Below are 12,647 nucleotides of genomic sequence, written 5' to 3'. Positions count from 1 at the left end.
GCTTATAGACTCCACCTACAAGATGAACCGGTACAAAATGCCGCTAGTTCAGGTTATCGGTGTCACGTCCACATACTTATCGTTCTGCATTGTGCATGCGTTCATAAGGAACGAGAAAGAGGAAAACTTCACGTGGGTGCTACAGAGGTTGAAAGACTCACTGGACAGTGTTATAGAGCCCCGTGTAATAGTAACAGACATAGATCTCACCCTCATGAACGCATGTGCAAGCGTGTTTCTGAACGCTAAACATTCAATGTGTAGGTGGCACATAAGCAAAACATCGCCAAATATTGCAAGCCAAGTTTTAAAACAGAAGAAGACTGGGAAAAGTTTCTATACAAGTGGGGCAGGCTGATTAACTCAACGACCGATGTTGACTACACCTACTGGTACGAGCGAATACGAGCAAGACTGCCAAGCAAAAAATGTAACGGTAAGTTTCCTAGTAATTTTCTTATCAATCGTACTTATCTGACTTCTCTTGACTGGACTTCACTTTGTTTTCAGAGGTTATGGATTACTTGTTTTCAAACTGGTTAGAACCATTTAGAGACTGGTTTGTTTCTTTCTGGACCAACCAACATCTGAACTTCGGACAACGTACAACCAACAGGATAGAGAGTCAACATGCGCTTTTAAAGAAATACCTCGACGAACCCAACAACACGCTGGATAAAGTTGTACCACTTATTGATCAGCTCATGAAAAACCATGTGACAGAAATAAAGTGCAGCATTGAACAAGCAGGAGCCGAACAATGGATCACCATAACAAATGAGTTTTTGATCTCATACGAAAGAAGGTTTCACATGCATGCCTAGACCTGTTATCCAACGAAGTACAAGTTATAGAAATTATGAAAGAATCTAACGGTACATGCGTGTGCCGTTTGTTTACAAGCTGTGGGTTTCCTCGGACCATTGATATTGGTTTTTTGACCGAGATTGGATCGATCGGTCGGGTCCGGAAGTTCATGCCAGCTACCTCCGCGTGGGCCCGTTTATTTGAGGCTACCCGAGAGCAAGCCCACAGGGCGATTATTGTTTTTATGTACATTTGCATTTACGGACACCCGGGGTAGTGTAACATCCGCCAAATATGGATCCTAGAAAACCCGACTCGTTTGTAAACAAGATGCAAAATGAAAAATGGACTTTTTATTTGTATATTCTTATTTATATTACTATGGTGTTTTAAATAAATTAAAATAATTATTCCCAAGTTTTAAGAGATTAATTATATATACGTATGAAACACTAGTCGTAGTTTATTTTTTTCATAGATTGTCAAAATTATCAAGTTAGATAGTTTACTAAATTTAGTTAGAATGCATAGCATTTATAATGAAACAAAGTTCCTTATTGTATTGAAACTAACTAATAGTCTAGGGTCCTAAGTGTATATAATTTAAAACCAACCTAAAGAAAACTGCACATCTTTCTTTTCCCTGTGGAGTTAATTACTGTTTTCGTCCCTGTGGTTTGTCAAAAATCACTATTTCAGTCCATTAGTTTAAAAATTGCGATTTCAGTCCCTGTGGTTTCACTTTCGTAACCATTTTAGTCCCTGTGATTTCACTTTTGTAACTATTTCAATCCATTTATTTTGTTAGTACAGGGACTGAAATGGTTACGAGGTGGACTGAAATGGTTATGAAAGTGAAACCACAGGGACTGAAATCGCAATTTTTAAACTAATGGACTGAAATAGTGATTTTTGACAAACCACAGGGACGAAAACAGTAATTAACTCTTTCCCTGTGTATTGCTTTCGGTTTAACTATCACATTCAACGGCGGATAACCTGGCCATGAAATCATGAATAACCAGCCTAAACGCGACCAAGCCTTTCCACTTTCAGTGATTAAATGCGACTTTACACCTTCCGAATCATAATCGAACAGTTTAATACACTATACTCGAAATCAAGTTCTCGTGTAACTGATTAATCGTCGGGATTAGTATTAAAGGATAACATAGGACTATCATTGGAACCTTTCCGGTTTAATAACTATCACACTCAATTTCTCGTTTTAAATATCTGTGATCGGTCGGAGAAGCACCGGCGAACCAAGAAGCACCGGCGAACCAAGAAACTCCGGCCACTCTCCTAGGACTTCATTCTTTAGCCATCGGTAATACTTTTTTTTTCTGTTGTGGTTCAATTTGGTAGCAGGCTACCGTCAAGGAAAACCGAGCACTCAAGCAGTCTTTCAATGACATTCAGTTAACGGAGAACGTAGTTTGAAGCTTAAACGCATTGAGGAAATGACAATGCAACAGTTCCAGAGGGAAAGTCAGGTTCACGAACAAAAAGGTTACACCGATTAAGGAATGTCGGGTTTTCAAAATTCAGTGGTGAAGATGTGGGGGATGAATCTACTTCTAGACTGTAGATGAAATGCCGTACACTTTCAAGCTAAGGTACGTAGCTATACACGCACTTGGCACCAAGATTATTCGAAGACTAGGGTATTCTATGTTGGAGGATTGGTAAAAGTCGTGTTAATATAATTGGCGTGGTATTTTGTGCATAATGGAAAAGTTCGAGGGTCAGTTCTGGACGGTTGTAATTTTGAAAGCAGCTGTGTTGGAAGCTCGAAACTTGAGGGATTGGATGCTAGTTGTTCTATAGTTCAAGGGTTAACGAGAAAAACTGCTGTATCAACTGTAAAATCATATACCAATTTCAAGTACAAAAAACCAATGCAAGAAACTCATCACATTGTGACATAACACAAAAATTACAAACTTGTAGACCAGAAAACAAAACAAGTTTAAACTCAAAAAAGCATAAATAAAGTGCAGAAAATATAAAGCCAGATGTAACCCTATGACATGGATCATAGATGACGGTCATAATATGGGACAGCCGTCACGATCTGATAGTGCCACTTGATGCGAGTTACAAATCCAAATGCTCATGGTATGAGTACCGAAGTCAGATAACAAAACACGCGAGTCAGCCCTAGTTATCCATAAAGGTTTCGGTCAAAGTATTACCATTTATAATCTTTGTCGTCCCTATGATAATGTCGTATGCCATCCCTTCCTGCAAGTAACAAGAAACATTAAGATTAAATCTTTAAGTAAAACAGTCCAATATACCCGTTTATAAGAAACGGGTCAAATTCACATATCAATAAAGTACCTGAGAACTGAGAAAGCGGAGAGCAGAAATCTCTGCAAACGTTACTCCGCCAACAAAAACAACGAGAACGATTGAACGCCTCCCATCTTGAGGTCTGAAATAATTGTGTAATACAAAAAAAAATACTAATTAATACCATGTAGACGTATTTCATAATCAAGGATGATGTGTTTAAAAAAATAAATAAACAAAAACATACTTTTCCATGTGTAAACCCCCTGGTAGTATATCGAATGATGGACTGTTTGCAAATACACTCTGTAGCAATTGGTCAAATAAGTTAAGTAATTACTTTTTTGTTGAGAAAAAAATATATATATATTTAAAAGTAATATCAAGAAAATGAGAAAGACAGATATGTTAAATGATTACTAACCCTCTTTGACTCCGTATGAGTGCCCGGTAACAGCTTCAATATTTCTTCAAGGGGACGCCTGTAGGACCGTGCAATACATTATGATATATTGCGATTTTTATAGTAAGCAAAAAAAAAAAAATTTAAAAGAAAGCTCACCATCCAGATCGAATTGCATGCTGAATCAAGCGGATACTCAAAGGAGCATATCCAGAAAACACATACGAAACGTCTTTGGGACTGCCACCAAAAAATGAAATATCAGAAACTATATCATAAAAGTTAATCAATCTTTACTTCCATAAATTTACAAGGGACAATTTCATATATACCTGTGAAAACTTGCATAATACCATGTTTACCCGATCAAAAAAAATTAATATCAAATATATCCATTCAAAATACTAAAAGTCCGTATTTAACCAAAGATATGACCATTATACCATTCTATGTCTCCATACACTCTATACTCTGTATCCTAATGCATATTTTAAAGGGTATAAATGTCATAAACTAGTATGAGAGCCCGCGCTTCGCAGTGGGGTGCTGAGGATAATGTATTTGTTACATGATATATCGATGGGTTATTATAGACCATGCAGACTTTAATCTAAACGACAATAAAAATAAGCAATTAACACTGTTAAGTAAACATGTCTAGAGTTAAAAGTTAGCTTTAACTGTAATAAGGTAAGTAAAAAAAATAATCAAATTTGTTACTTAGTGTATTGAAGGGTTAGATCATGTAGGCTTTAATCTAAACAATGGTAAAAATAAGTAAGCAACCCAATTAAGTAAACATGTATAAAGTTAAAAGTTAACTTTAATTAGAATAAAGTGAATAAATAAAAACAACTAAACTAATAAAAATAAAGTAAATAAATAATAAATAAAACAAAAAGAACTAACCTAATAGAAAAAAAATTAACTTTATTAAACTACTGTTCTCAATTGATATTGTTATGATTTTTGACAGCTAAATTCGTAAATATGATAGTATACCACATTTTAAGGAGGATATATGAAATTATCCGTGTTAATAAATACATTACTTGGTAGTATCAGTATCCTCAACCACAAGATTAAGGGCGCGCTTAATAGTCAACCAATTGCTTTTTCCTTCCTGCACATAGGTAACCTTGTATACTTTGTTCAAATATATTAAATGAGAGCGCTAAATATTGTGAGAACCGTGAGAACGAATGAAAAAACAGTGAGAACTTGGTCAAAAACAATCCAAATTCAAATTTGTTTTTTACACTATTATTCGAATACAATGTTAGAAACTTAATTTACACGTTTAAATTTACGTGAATTCGTAAATAAAGAAAACTTACACGTGTGTAAGTTTGCCATTTACACATGTGTAAATTTGTTATATTTACACATGTGTAAAAAACGTGTAAAAAATCTAATAAGAGTGATTTTGAGAGAAGAAATGAATTATTTGATGTAAATTCTTTTTTTATGTTGTATTTTAATTATAATGGGGCTTGTATTAAAAACATTGATTTTGATTGGTTTTTTCATTCGTTCTCACGGTTCTCGCAATATTTAGCGTTCTCAAGATAACCCTTCCCTGTATATGGGAGGGTTATCTTAAATATTGCAAGAACCGTGAGAATGAATGAAAAAAACCAATCAAAACCAATTTTTTTAATACAAACCTCACTGTAATTAAAATACAACATCAAAAAAAAAAAGAATTTACAACATCAAATAGTTCATTTCCCCACTCAAAATCACTCGTATTAGATTTTTTACACGTGTAAATATTCTTTATTTACGAATTCACGTAAATTTAAATGTGTAAATTTAATTTCTAACATTGTATTCGAATAATAATAATTGTTTTTGACTAAGTTCTCGTAGTTTTTTCATTCGTTCTCACAGTTCTCACAATATTTAGTGTGCTCATTTAAACCAGCAGGAGCAAAGAAAAAATAGAAGAACCTGCTTCTTGACCAACCCAGCTTTTTCCAAATTGTTAAGAGTGGACATGTGTTCAAATCCATAGCTGTGAAGAATCTCTCTCCTAAATCAAGATACCAACAACTAATTAATTATGTCTTGACACATGGAAAGTGAAAAATAATACATATAATAAGTTGTGTTATTTTGACCTTAGATAGTCAAAGTGCCTTTTCGGTAAGCCAGCATTGGTAACTGAAAGTAAGATAAGAAGCCGTAGAACACTAACAAGTGGTTCCTGTTTATGAATCATCTCTTCAATGTGTTCAAAGCATCTGTAAAACATAAAATATTAAAAAAAAATGTAATTTTTATGTGACTAGAAACGGATCATCATCATACTCAGTAAATCCCACTAATAGCAAAGCTAAGGTGAGGTCCCCGTAGGAATAGAGAGGCTGCTTCCAGTGAGACCCCCGGCTCGATAGTAGTTTTGCATCAAGCCTTGGACATAAGGCACATAACACTCGGCAATAGGGACAAAGGCCGATTAACGCATGCACCCGCTTGTCTTTCGGCTATCAACGCCACCACATGATGCATGATTAACCATCCCCCGCTTTTAACGTTATGCTCACGAAATTCGTAAAATAACGTTAAAATTCTTGCACTTTCACTTTTGCCCCTGAGGGCCCACACACATATAGATTATGACTGGAAACGGATATAAGATGTTATTTATGCTTACATATCGTAGCTTTCAGCCTCCACAATAGTGTGTTCTATGTCAAGTCGCCCAAGAAACGAAGGTTTTGAAGTAAGTGTGGACAAGTGTTGAGCAAGATTTATGTGCCTCTAAAAATAAAATAAAATATTATAAGATTTAATTAAATTAAAAAATAAATAGACAAGAGTAAAAAGAAAGTCGGAAAAGGCACATACAGTCATTTCCGGCAGTGAGTTGAGCTTTTTGACAAAATCCTTCAACTCAGAGACTGTCTGATTCTGAGATCATAAATGACATTTTAGCCATTTCTATACAAAAAGAAAAAAAAAACGGACTTACGGTAGTTGTCATCTCTGTGTAGTCCTGTTTCATGGATGTTGCTTTTTGTCGAAGAACCTGCAAACATACTGCAAATGGCAACTAAGAGAGGATCTCTAAAAACTTATAGACAAGCAAATATAATTATATATAACGGTTTTTGCGTTTGAAAAATAAAAAAATGGTTGTCATAGATCAACCTGGACAACGACTTCAAAGTTAAGATCCCGGGTCTCCCTGAACAGCTTGTCACTAAAATGAAATCAAATGGAAACATTTAACAAATATGTACAACAAGTGTGTAACAACATACGTATAGAAAAACACATACGTTGAATTAAGAGGAACCTTCATTTTCTTCCCGTCTTGTTGGTTAGCACCCATGATTGATGCATCTATTTCGACAGCACCGTTATTGATGTGTAAAAGCTGCACAATTAGAGATGACGTTAAAAAAATGGCACCATTATTGGAGGGTCATTTTGTTACGTCTGATGTCACACATACACAAAGATATACATCCATATATATTACCTCATCCACAAGCCCTTCATATGTCAACTGAGTACACATAGGAGTAACCATATCCAACTGCAATGCAACAACAATAACGCACTTTTCAACAAAGAAACATCTAATTAATTAATTAGTTGTAAACCGTAATCCCAGAAATCAGATGAACTACCTCTCGGTCCAGAATAATAAGCGTATTTATCTCAGGGACACCCATCTGTGACGAATAAACATCAATAGTGATTACTACTAAAATAAATAAAATTAAAAAAAAAATTAAAAAAAAAATCTCATTTAAAAATGAAGAATTACATCAGTTGAATTGACAGGTTCTTCAGCTTGCATACGGTTAAGCATGTCAGCAACACGTACAGATGCTTTCCCTTTTGCCCTTACATTTGGTATCAGACCAAACGAGAACTGAAAAATACATGATCATTGCAACTATATAATATTTATATAAAGAGAGAAAATAATTAGCCCCTTGCTAGTAGCGTTTCGTATTTAATAAATTTATTCTTTGTTCCGTTCATAAAAAAAAGATTAAACAAGTATATTAAACCTCAAGCTTGTGGATGGCTTTGGCAATATGCCAAAGAGATGTTGTATCACCATCCGTAACGCATTCCTGTTTAAATAATATAATAAACACAAGATTAACAAATATGGAGACACAAAACTAGAGCTACACTTTCCTAAAATATTAACAATATTTTTTTTTCTAAAATAATGTAAAGGCACATACTTTATAAGACAAATCGAGTTCAAACGATAATATATCTTCGTCCAGTGGAACAGAATACAACGGGAACTCCCCAATAGTTAGTAAATTGTGAACTTTTTCCTCCTCGAGAAGCTGCAAAGTTATAACGTATATGAAAATTTAATAAAACAGTCATTTACCAACAAATATTTTAAGATGCTAAAATAGCTTACTTTTTCACAGGCAACAGCACGGCGAGGAACAAAATAGAGAAAATACTCTCTTTGAAGCCCTTTGGATGTGTCGTTATGAATATGAGACGAGATAAATTTCATTAAATGAAGCTGAGTTTGTACAAGGTAGACAACTTTTGTACAGTTAGTCTCGATCGGATCTGAATTAAGATGATGTAGCTCAGCCCCGTGTTCCTGTTTGTGCATAACGAGTAGGCGTTAACCCGCGCATTGCGGCGGGATGTTGATTATAATTTCTCATTTGCTGAAACCAATTAGCCTCTAGTCTAAGTTGGAATTGAAATGCTTAATATGAGACTCACCTTTGATTAGCTCAAATACCATACAAAACATCATAGTTTGTAAAGTAATGATCATACAATAATAGCTATACTAAAGATAAGAGGTTCAAGGAACGAAATCGGTATATTGCGGAAACCAAATCACTATTCACGTGTTGAAAATCCGCAATTGTTGATAATCAGTTTACCACGTGAACACGCAATTGTTAATAATCTATTCAGTGGGTAAAGACGATTATACAAAATATCAAATAATTAAGGAAATTGGTAAGTGTACGCTGATATCTATTTAAATGAATGAATTGATTAAAACTAATCGGCTTTTGTCCCAATTGCTGAGTGTTATGTGCCTTATGTCGAAGGCTTGATGCAAAACTACTACCGAGCCGGGGGTCTCACTGGAAGCAGCCCCTCTATTCCTACGGGGCTACGGGGTAGAGGTAAGGCTGTCTACATCTTACCCTCCTCAGACCCTACCTTAGCTTTGCTATTGGTGGGATATACCGAGTATGATGATGATGAATTGATTAAAACCATAGGAATGAAGTGTAGATAAAAGATCTATAGGAATGAAGTATAAATATAAAATGGCATGGATAATTTCTTGGCTATGTGGTATGGGGTTTTGCATTAGAAAAAAATATTGTCACGTAGGCAATCATAGGCGTACTTCTTTTCTCACCGCCCAAAAAATTTAATAAAAGAGGCCTGATTGAAGGTTTGATTGGTGATTAGAGATAATTATTATTTAACTTTATTATTATTATTATTAGTATTATTATGTTAGTTTATACATTAACAATGTAATTGAATATCGTTAAAAATACACGTATAAGAATAAATAAAAAACAACCAAATAGGAAAAAAAGGAAAAACCCATGTAGAAATCCCATTTGCACAACAGTACGCATCAATTTTCTCATTAATCTTCACCATCCGTTGTCAGTAAAAAAAAAAAAAAAAAAAAACCAGTAACATCATGATTTGAACTCACCATCCCCGACGGTGGCCATTCATCCAGCATAGAACGTTTTTGCCAACATCAGAATGTCTAATAAAACATAATCTTTAAACCCAACAAATATAAATAAAATCAGATAAACATCAAAATGTCTAACAGATTAAAAGAACGTTGTCAAAAAAATTAAGCTTATCGTGTCGATTTCCGGCACAGTCCCATTCGCTACGTTGTTACGGTAGGTGATACCACAACTCTCACGCATCCAGTTTACCATGGTTAGCCTAAACGAAGACGATCAACTCAGAATCAGACTGGTTAAATCAAGTAAAACTTTCCGACCAAATCGTCGCCATACTCGACCGCCTTGAAAATCCGAGAAGAGGAACCGCGTTACATCTCATCATGAAACTTTACCAATGACGTGTTATAGTAGGCGGTGTGTCGCCTGGCCGAAGAAGTGCCGTTGTCTTCCTCGACTTCTCGCTCTTCTCCGCCTATGCGAGATATCTATGTGGAGATCTTGCTTCATATAGAACGCGGTGGTAATCTACGCATCAAACTTTACTCTGTCTATCTTTCCCGCCGTCCTCTTTCTCTCGGGTTGCAGTGCAGTTCGCGCCGGTTGGCGTTGTTTATTTCGTATAAGCTTTGATCATGTGTGTAAACTTGAATTATATTACAATGCAAATGATGTTATATATAGGGCATTGGTAACCACAGCCGAAGCGTTGCATTGTTCACTAAATCGTTGTAAAGGTGTTATAAGTGTTCCTTTGAAAAGAAACGGCCCTGTACGTCGGTTAAATTGGATTGCAAATTTAATTCATGTGTTTTAGAAAATAACAATATTAAATTAGGAGAAGGGGCGGTGTGATTCGGATACGCCGTATATGTATTAAATCATGTCGGTTCGTTACTTATTCTCATTAACACAACCGTCAATTTGAGGTGGTTTTTTTAAACGAATTGGTTCAGCAGGAAGTCAAAGCGACGTGTCTGATTTGGTACCTTTGATTGAAGTGATGCGATGGTGTTGTGAGGCACCCTAAGTTACTATTTGTTAGTATCTATAATATGTAGCCTTGGCAGACTTACCACATAGATAACTCAAGTTACGCCACCTTTAAGACTAAATATTAGGTGATTATTAAATTTTAATCAATCGTTAAAGAACTATATGCCTCTTCTATTCTCTCAACCCTAAGGAGTCATTTTACTACACATAAAACATAACAAAAAGTTGAATAAAATAAAAAATTAAATGACATGCCTTGAGAAGTGAAGTCTGGACGACTAATGACAGTGAACCACCTAGCTTCGGATCGATGACTAAACACTTTTTCCCTCGAATCTGTACATATTTCAACAGTTACTTATATAATTTAATGATTCACATTACACGAAATTTGCATTATAAATTTATAATGATATACTTAAAAGCGTAAAGTCAAGCTTACGTTTTTTAGGATTGTCAAAAGCTCCTTCTGAGACTGATCTCTGTAACTCAAACCAAACCAACATTAAAATTAAAATCTAATGAGAAGAAAAACACACTTTCACATAAAACGAAACAAATAAATGTTCCCTAACCTTACAGAAGTGAAATTGATAGGTCCATTCTGTAAATTGGGAATTTGAGCCATGAATTCCCCTTCTTTTTAAGATCTGTGTGATGACATATATGAATTTAGGGCTTGTGAAAACAGAAACATGCCATCAATAAACAAACAACATAGCAGCTAAACACAAAGAAAACCAATATTAGACATTTATACTTCAATTCTACCATTATTAGTTAATCAAATCCAGTAAATCGGAGATCATACAAAGGAATGTGTGGCCGATAGTCCAAAAACATGTGTAATTTTATAAAATCGGTTAAGGAAATCGAGAGTAAACCCTAAAAAATGAATAAGTTGAATAATAATAATAATAATCAGGTGGTTTATAGCCCTAACACGCGGGTGAGAGTGAAAAGGGATTGAAACCTGATTATAATAGACAGTTGGCCGATGTAGAGGAACGGTGGCGTGTTGAGGCAGCGGTGGGGTGGAGGATCGCCGGTGAGGTGATCGGAGAGTGACAAAGGAAAAGAGACGAAGGTGAAAAAACAAGGGAAGGTATGGTCCCTTTTCTTCAGGTACAGCTTTCACCCCTCAACTTTTTATTCTAACATGTTTGGTCCCTTTTCTTCAGGCATAGGTGTCTCTTTCCTTCTTTACCACACTTGGCCATCACCGAACGCCATGAAATTAGCACCCTTTTTAATGACCCTCTCTTGCTTGCTACATATATTCCTTTTAAGACCACCCGTAGTGGGGCGTGATTTTTAAAAAATTGAAAAAAAACGTCCCAAAACGCCCCCCCTTCCATTATACTAGGCGTTATTTTTAAAAAAAATTTCAGAAAATTGAGTTTGGCGTTTTCTTCATAACGCTGCATGTAGCCAATGGGCATTATTCCCATGTTTGACTAGCCAATGACATTTAGGTTGCTTTTTTTTTAATGATTGGAAGGGGCATTATTTGGGCATTATTCCCACTACACCACTTTTGCAATAACGTCTCATGCTGACTGGACTGCCACGTGTCGGATAATGCCCCATGGTGGGGGCATTATTTTTCTTAACCACTACACATGGTCTAACAAATCTTTAGAGAATGTTTGGCTAAGCTTATTTAAATTAAAAAGGACATTTTGTGAAAATCACTTATTGATTTATGTTTTTTTTTTTAAAGTGTTTGGACTAGTGGAAAAATCTAGTAAGTCAATAAGTTGTTTTTTTAAAAAGTGTTTGGCTTAGCTTATTGATGTAAAATCAATAAAAGTGTTTGAAAAGTTATAAGCTCCTCAAAAAGTCACAACATTCTAACCTCTCTTGCTTGCTTGCTATATATATCCCTTTTATCGAAAAATGATTGGATCGAAAGACGCTCGTTCGACTTTGGCTATATTGAATAAATGCCTGGTTTGGTTCGATTTGTAAACGGACCAAACACGACCAAAGGTCCGATCATTTTGGTTCGACTCGTGAACAGCCCTAGTAATAATGCTTCAACAGTTCAAACTTATAAGACCAATTATATATATATTGTAGTATTAAACTAAATCATGTGTATAACCCAACTTTAATCAATAAATATTTTTGTAATATATACAAAGTCGAATAGCCCAAAATCCGGTAGTCCGGTTCAATTTTTTCCGAAAGATTCAGAATATAATATATAAACCAAATCCTTTGTTAGATAGTGAATGTAATATGGGGGGTTAGACTGTAATAATGTGTTAGTCAGGGGGTTAGTTGTAATATTGTAATAACAATGATTAGGAGTTAGTTGTTAGTTACTATAACTACCAGGTTGGTTAATGAGAAGGTAGCTGTGAATTGAACAATTTCTCTCTCTCTTGTGTTCTTCTCAATTTGTAGCTAACAAATTGGTATCAGAGCTACCGATTCTCGGTGATTCTGTA

General features: G+C 35.2%; 1 protein-coding gene across 1 annotated transcript; it reads right to left on the bottom strand.

Annotated features, from left to right (window-relative positions):
- Positions 1 to 2,645: 2,645 nt before the first annotated feature.
- On the bottom strand, positions 2,646 to 11,440 carry LOC110877803 (vacuolar protein-sorting-associated protein 33 homolog). Its single transcript, XM_022126009.2, has 23 exons — positions 11,165 to 11,440; positions 10,767 to 10,841; positions 10,634 to 10,673; positions 10,447 to 10,527; positions 7,914 to 8,108; positions 7,723 to 7,833; positions 7,540 to 7,605; positions 7,290 to 7,397; positions 7,150 to 7,194; positions 6,999 to 7,055; positions 6,796 to 6,893; positions 6,665 to 6,716; positions 6,486 to 6,542; positions 6,362 to 6,424; positions 6,168 to 6,274; positions 5,632 to 5,754; positions 5,462 to 5,543; positions 4,561 to 4,631; positions 3,668 to 3,748; positions 3,530 to 3,587; positions 3,353 to 3,411; positions 3,154 to 3,247; positions 2,646 to 3,054 (listed from the first exon to the last, which is right to left on the bottom strand). Exons 2-23 carry the CDS (start codon positions 10,817 to 10,819, stop codon positions 2,971 to 2,973), a joined length of 1,785 nt encoding a protein of 594 aa, XP_021981701.1. The 5' UTR covers positions 10,820 to 10,841; positions 11,165 to 11,440; the 3' UTR covers positions 2,646 to 2,970.
- Between the last annotated feature and the right edge of the window lie 1,207 nt (positions 11,441 to 12,647).

This window comes from Helianthus annuus, chromosome 9 (genome assembly GCF_002127325.2).
Source record: "Helianthus annuus cultivar XRQ/B chromosome 9, HanXRQr2.0-SUNRISE, whole genome shotgun sequence".
NCBI classification, from domain to species: Eukaryota; Viridiplantae; Streptophyta; class Magnoliopsida; order Asterales; family Asteraceae; genus Helianthus; species Helianthus annuus.
This window is presented reverse-complemented; position numbering and strand designations above follow the sequence as displayed.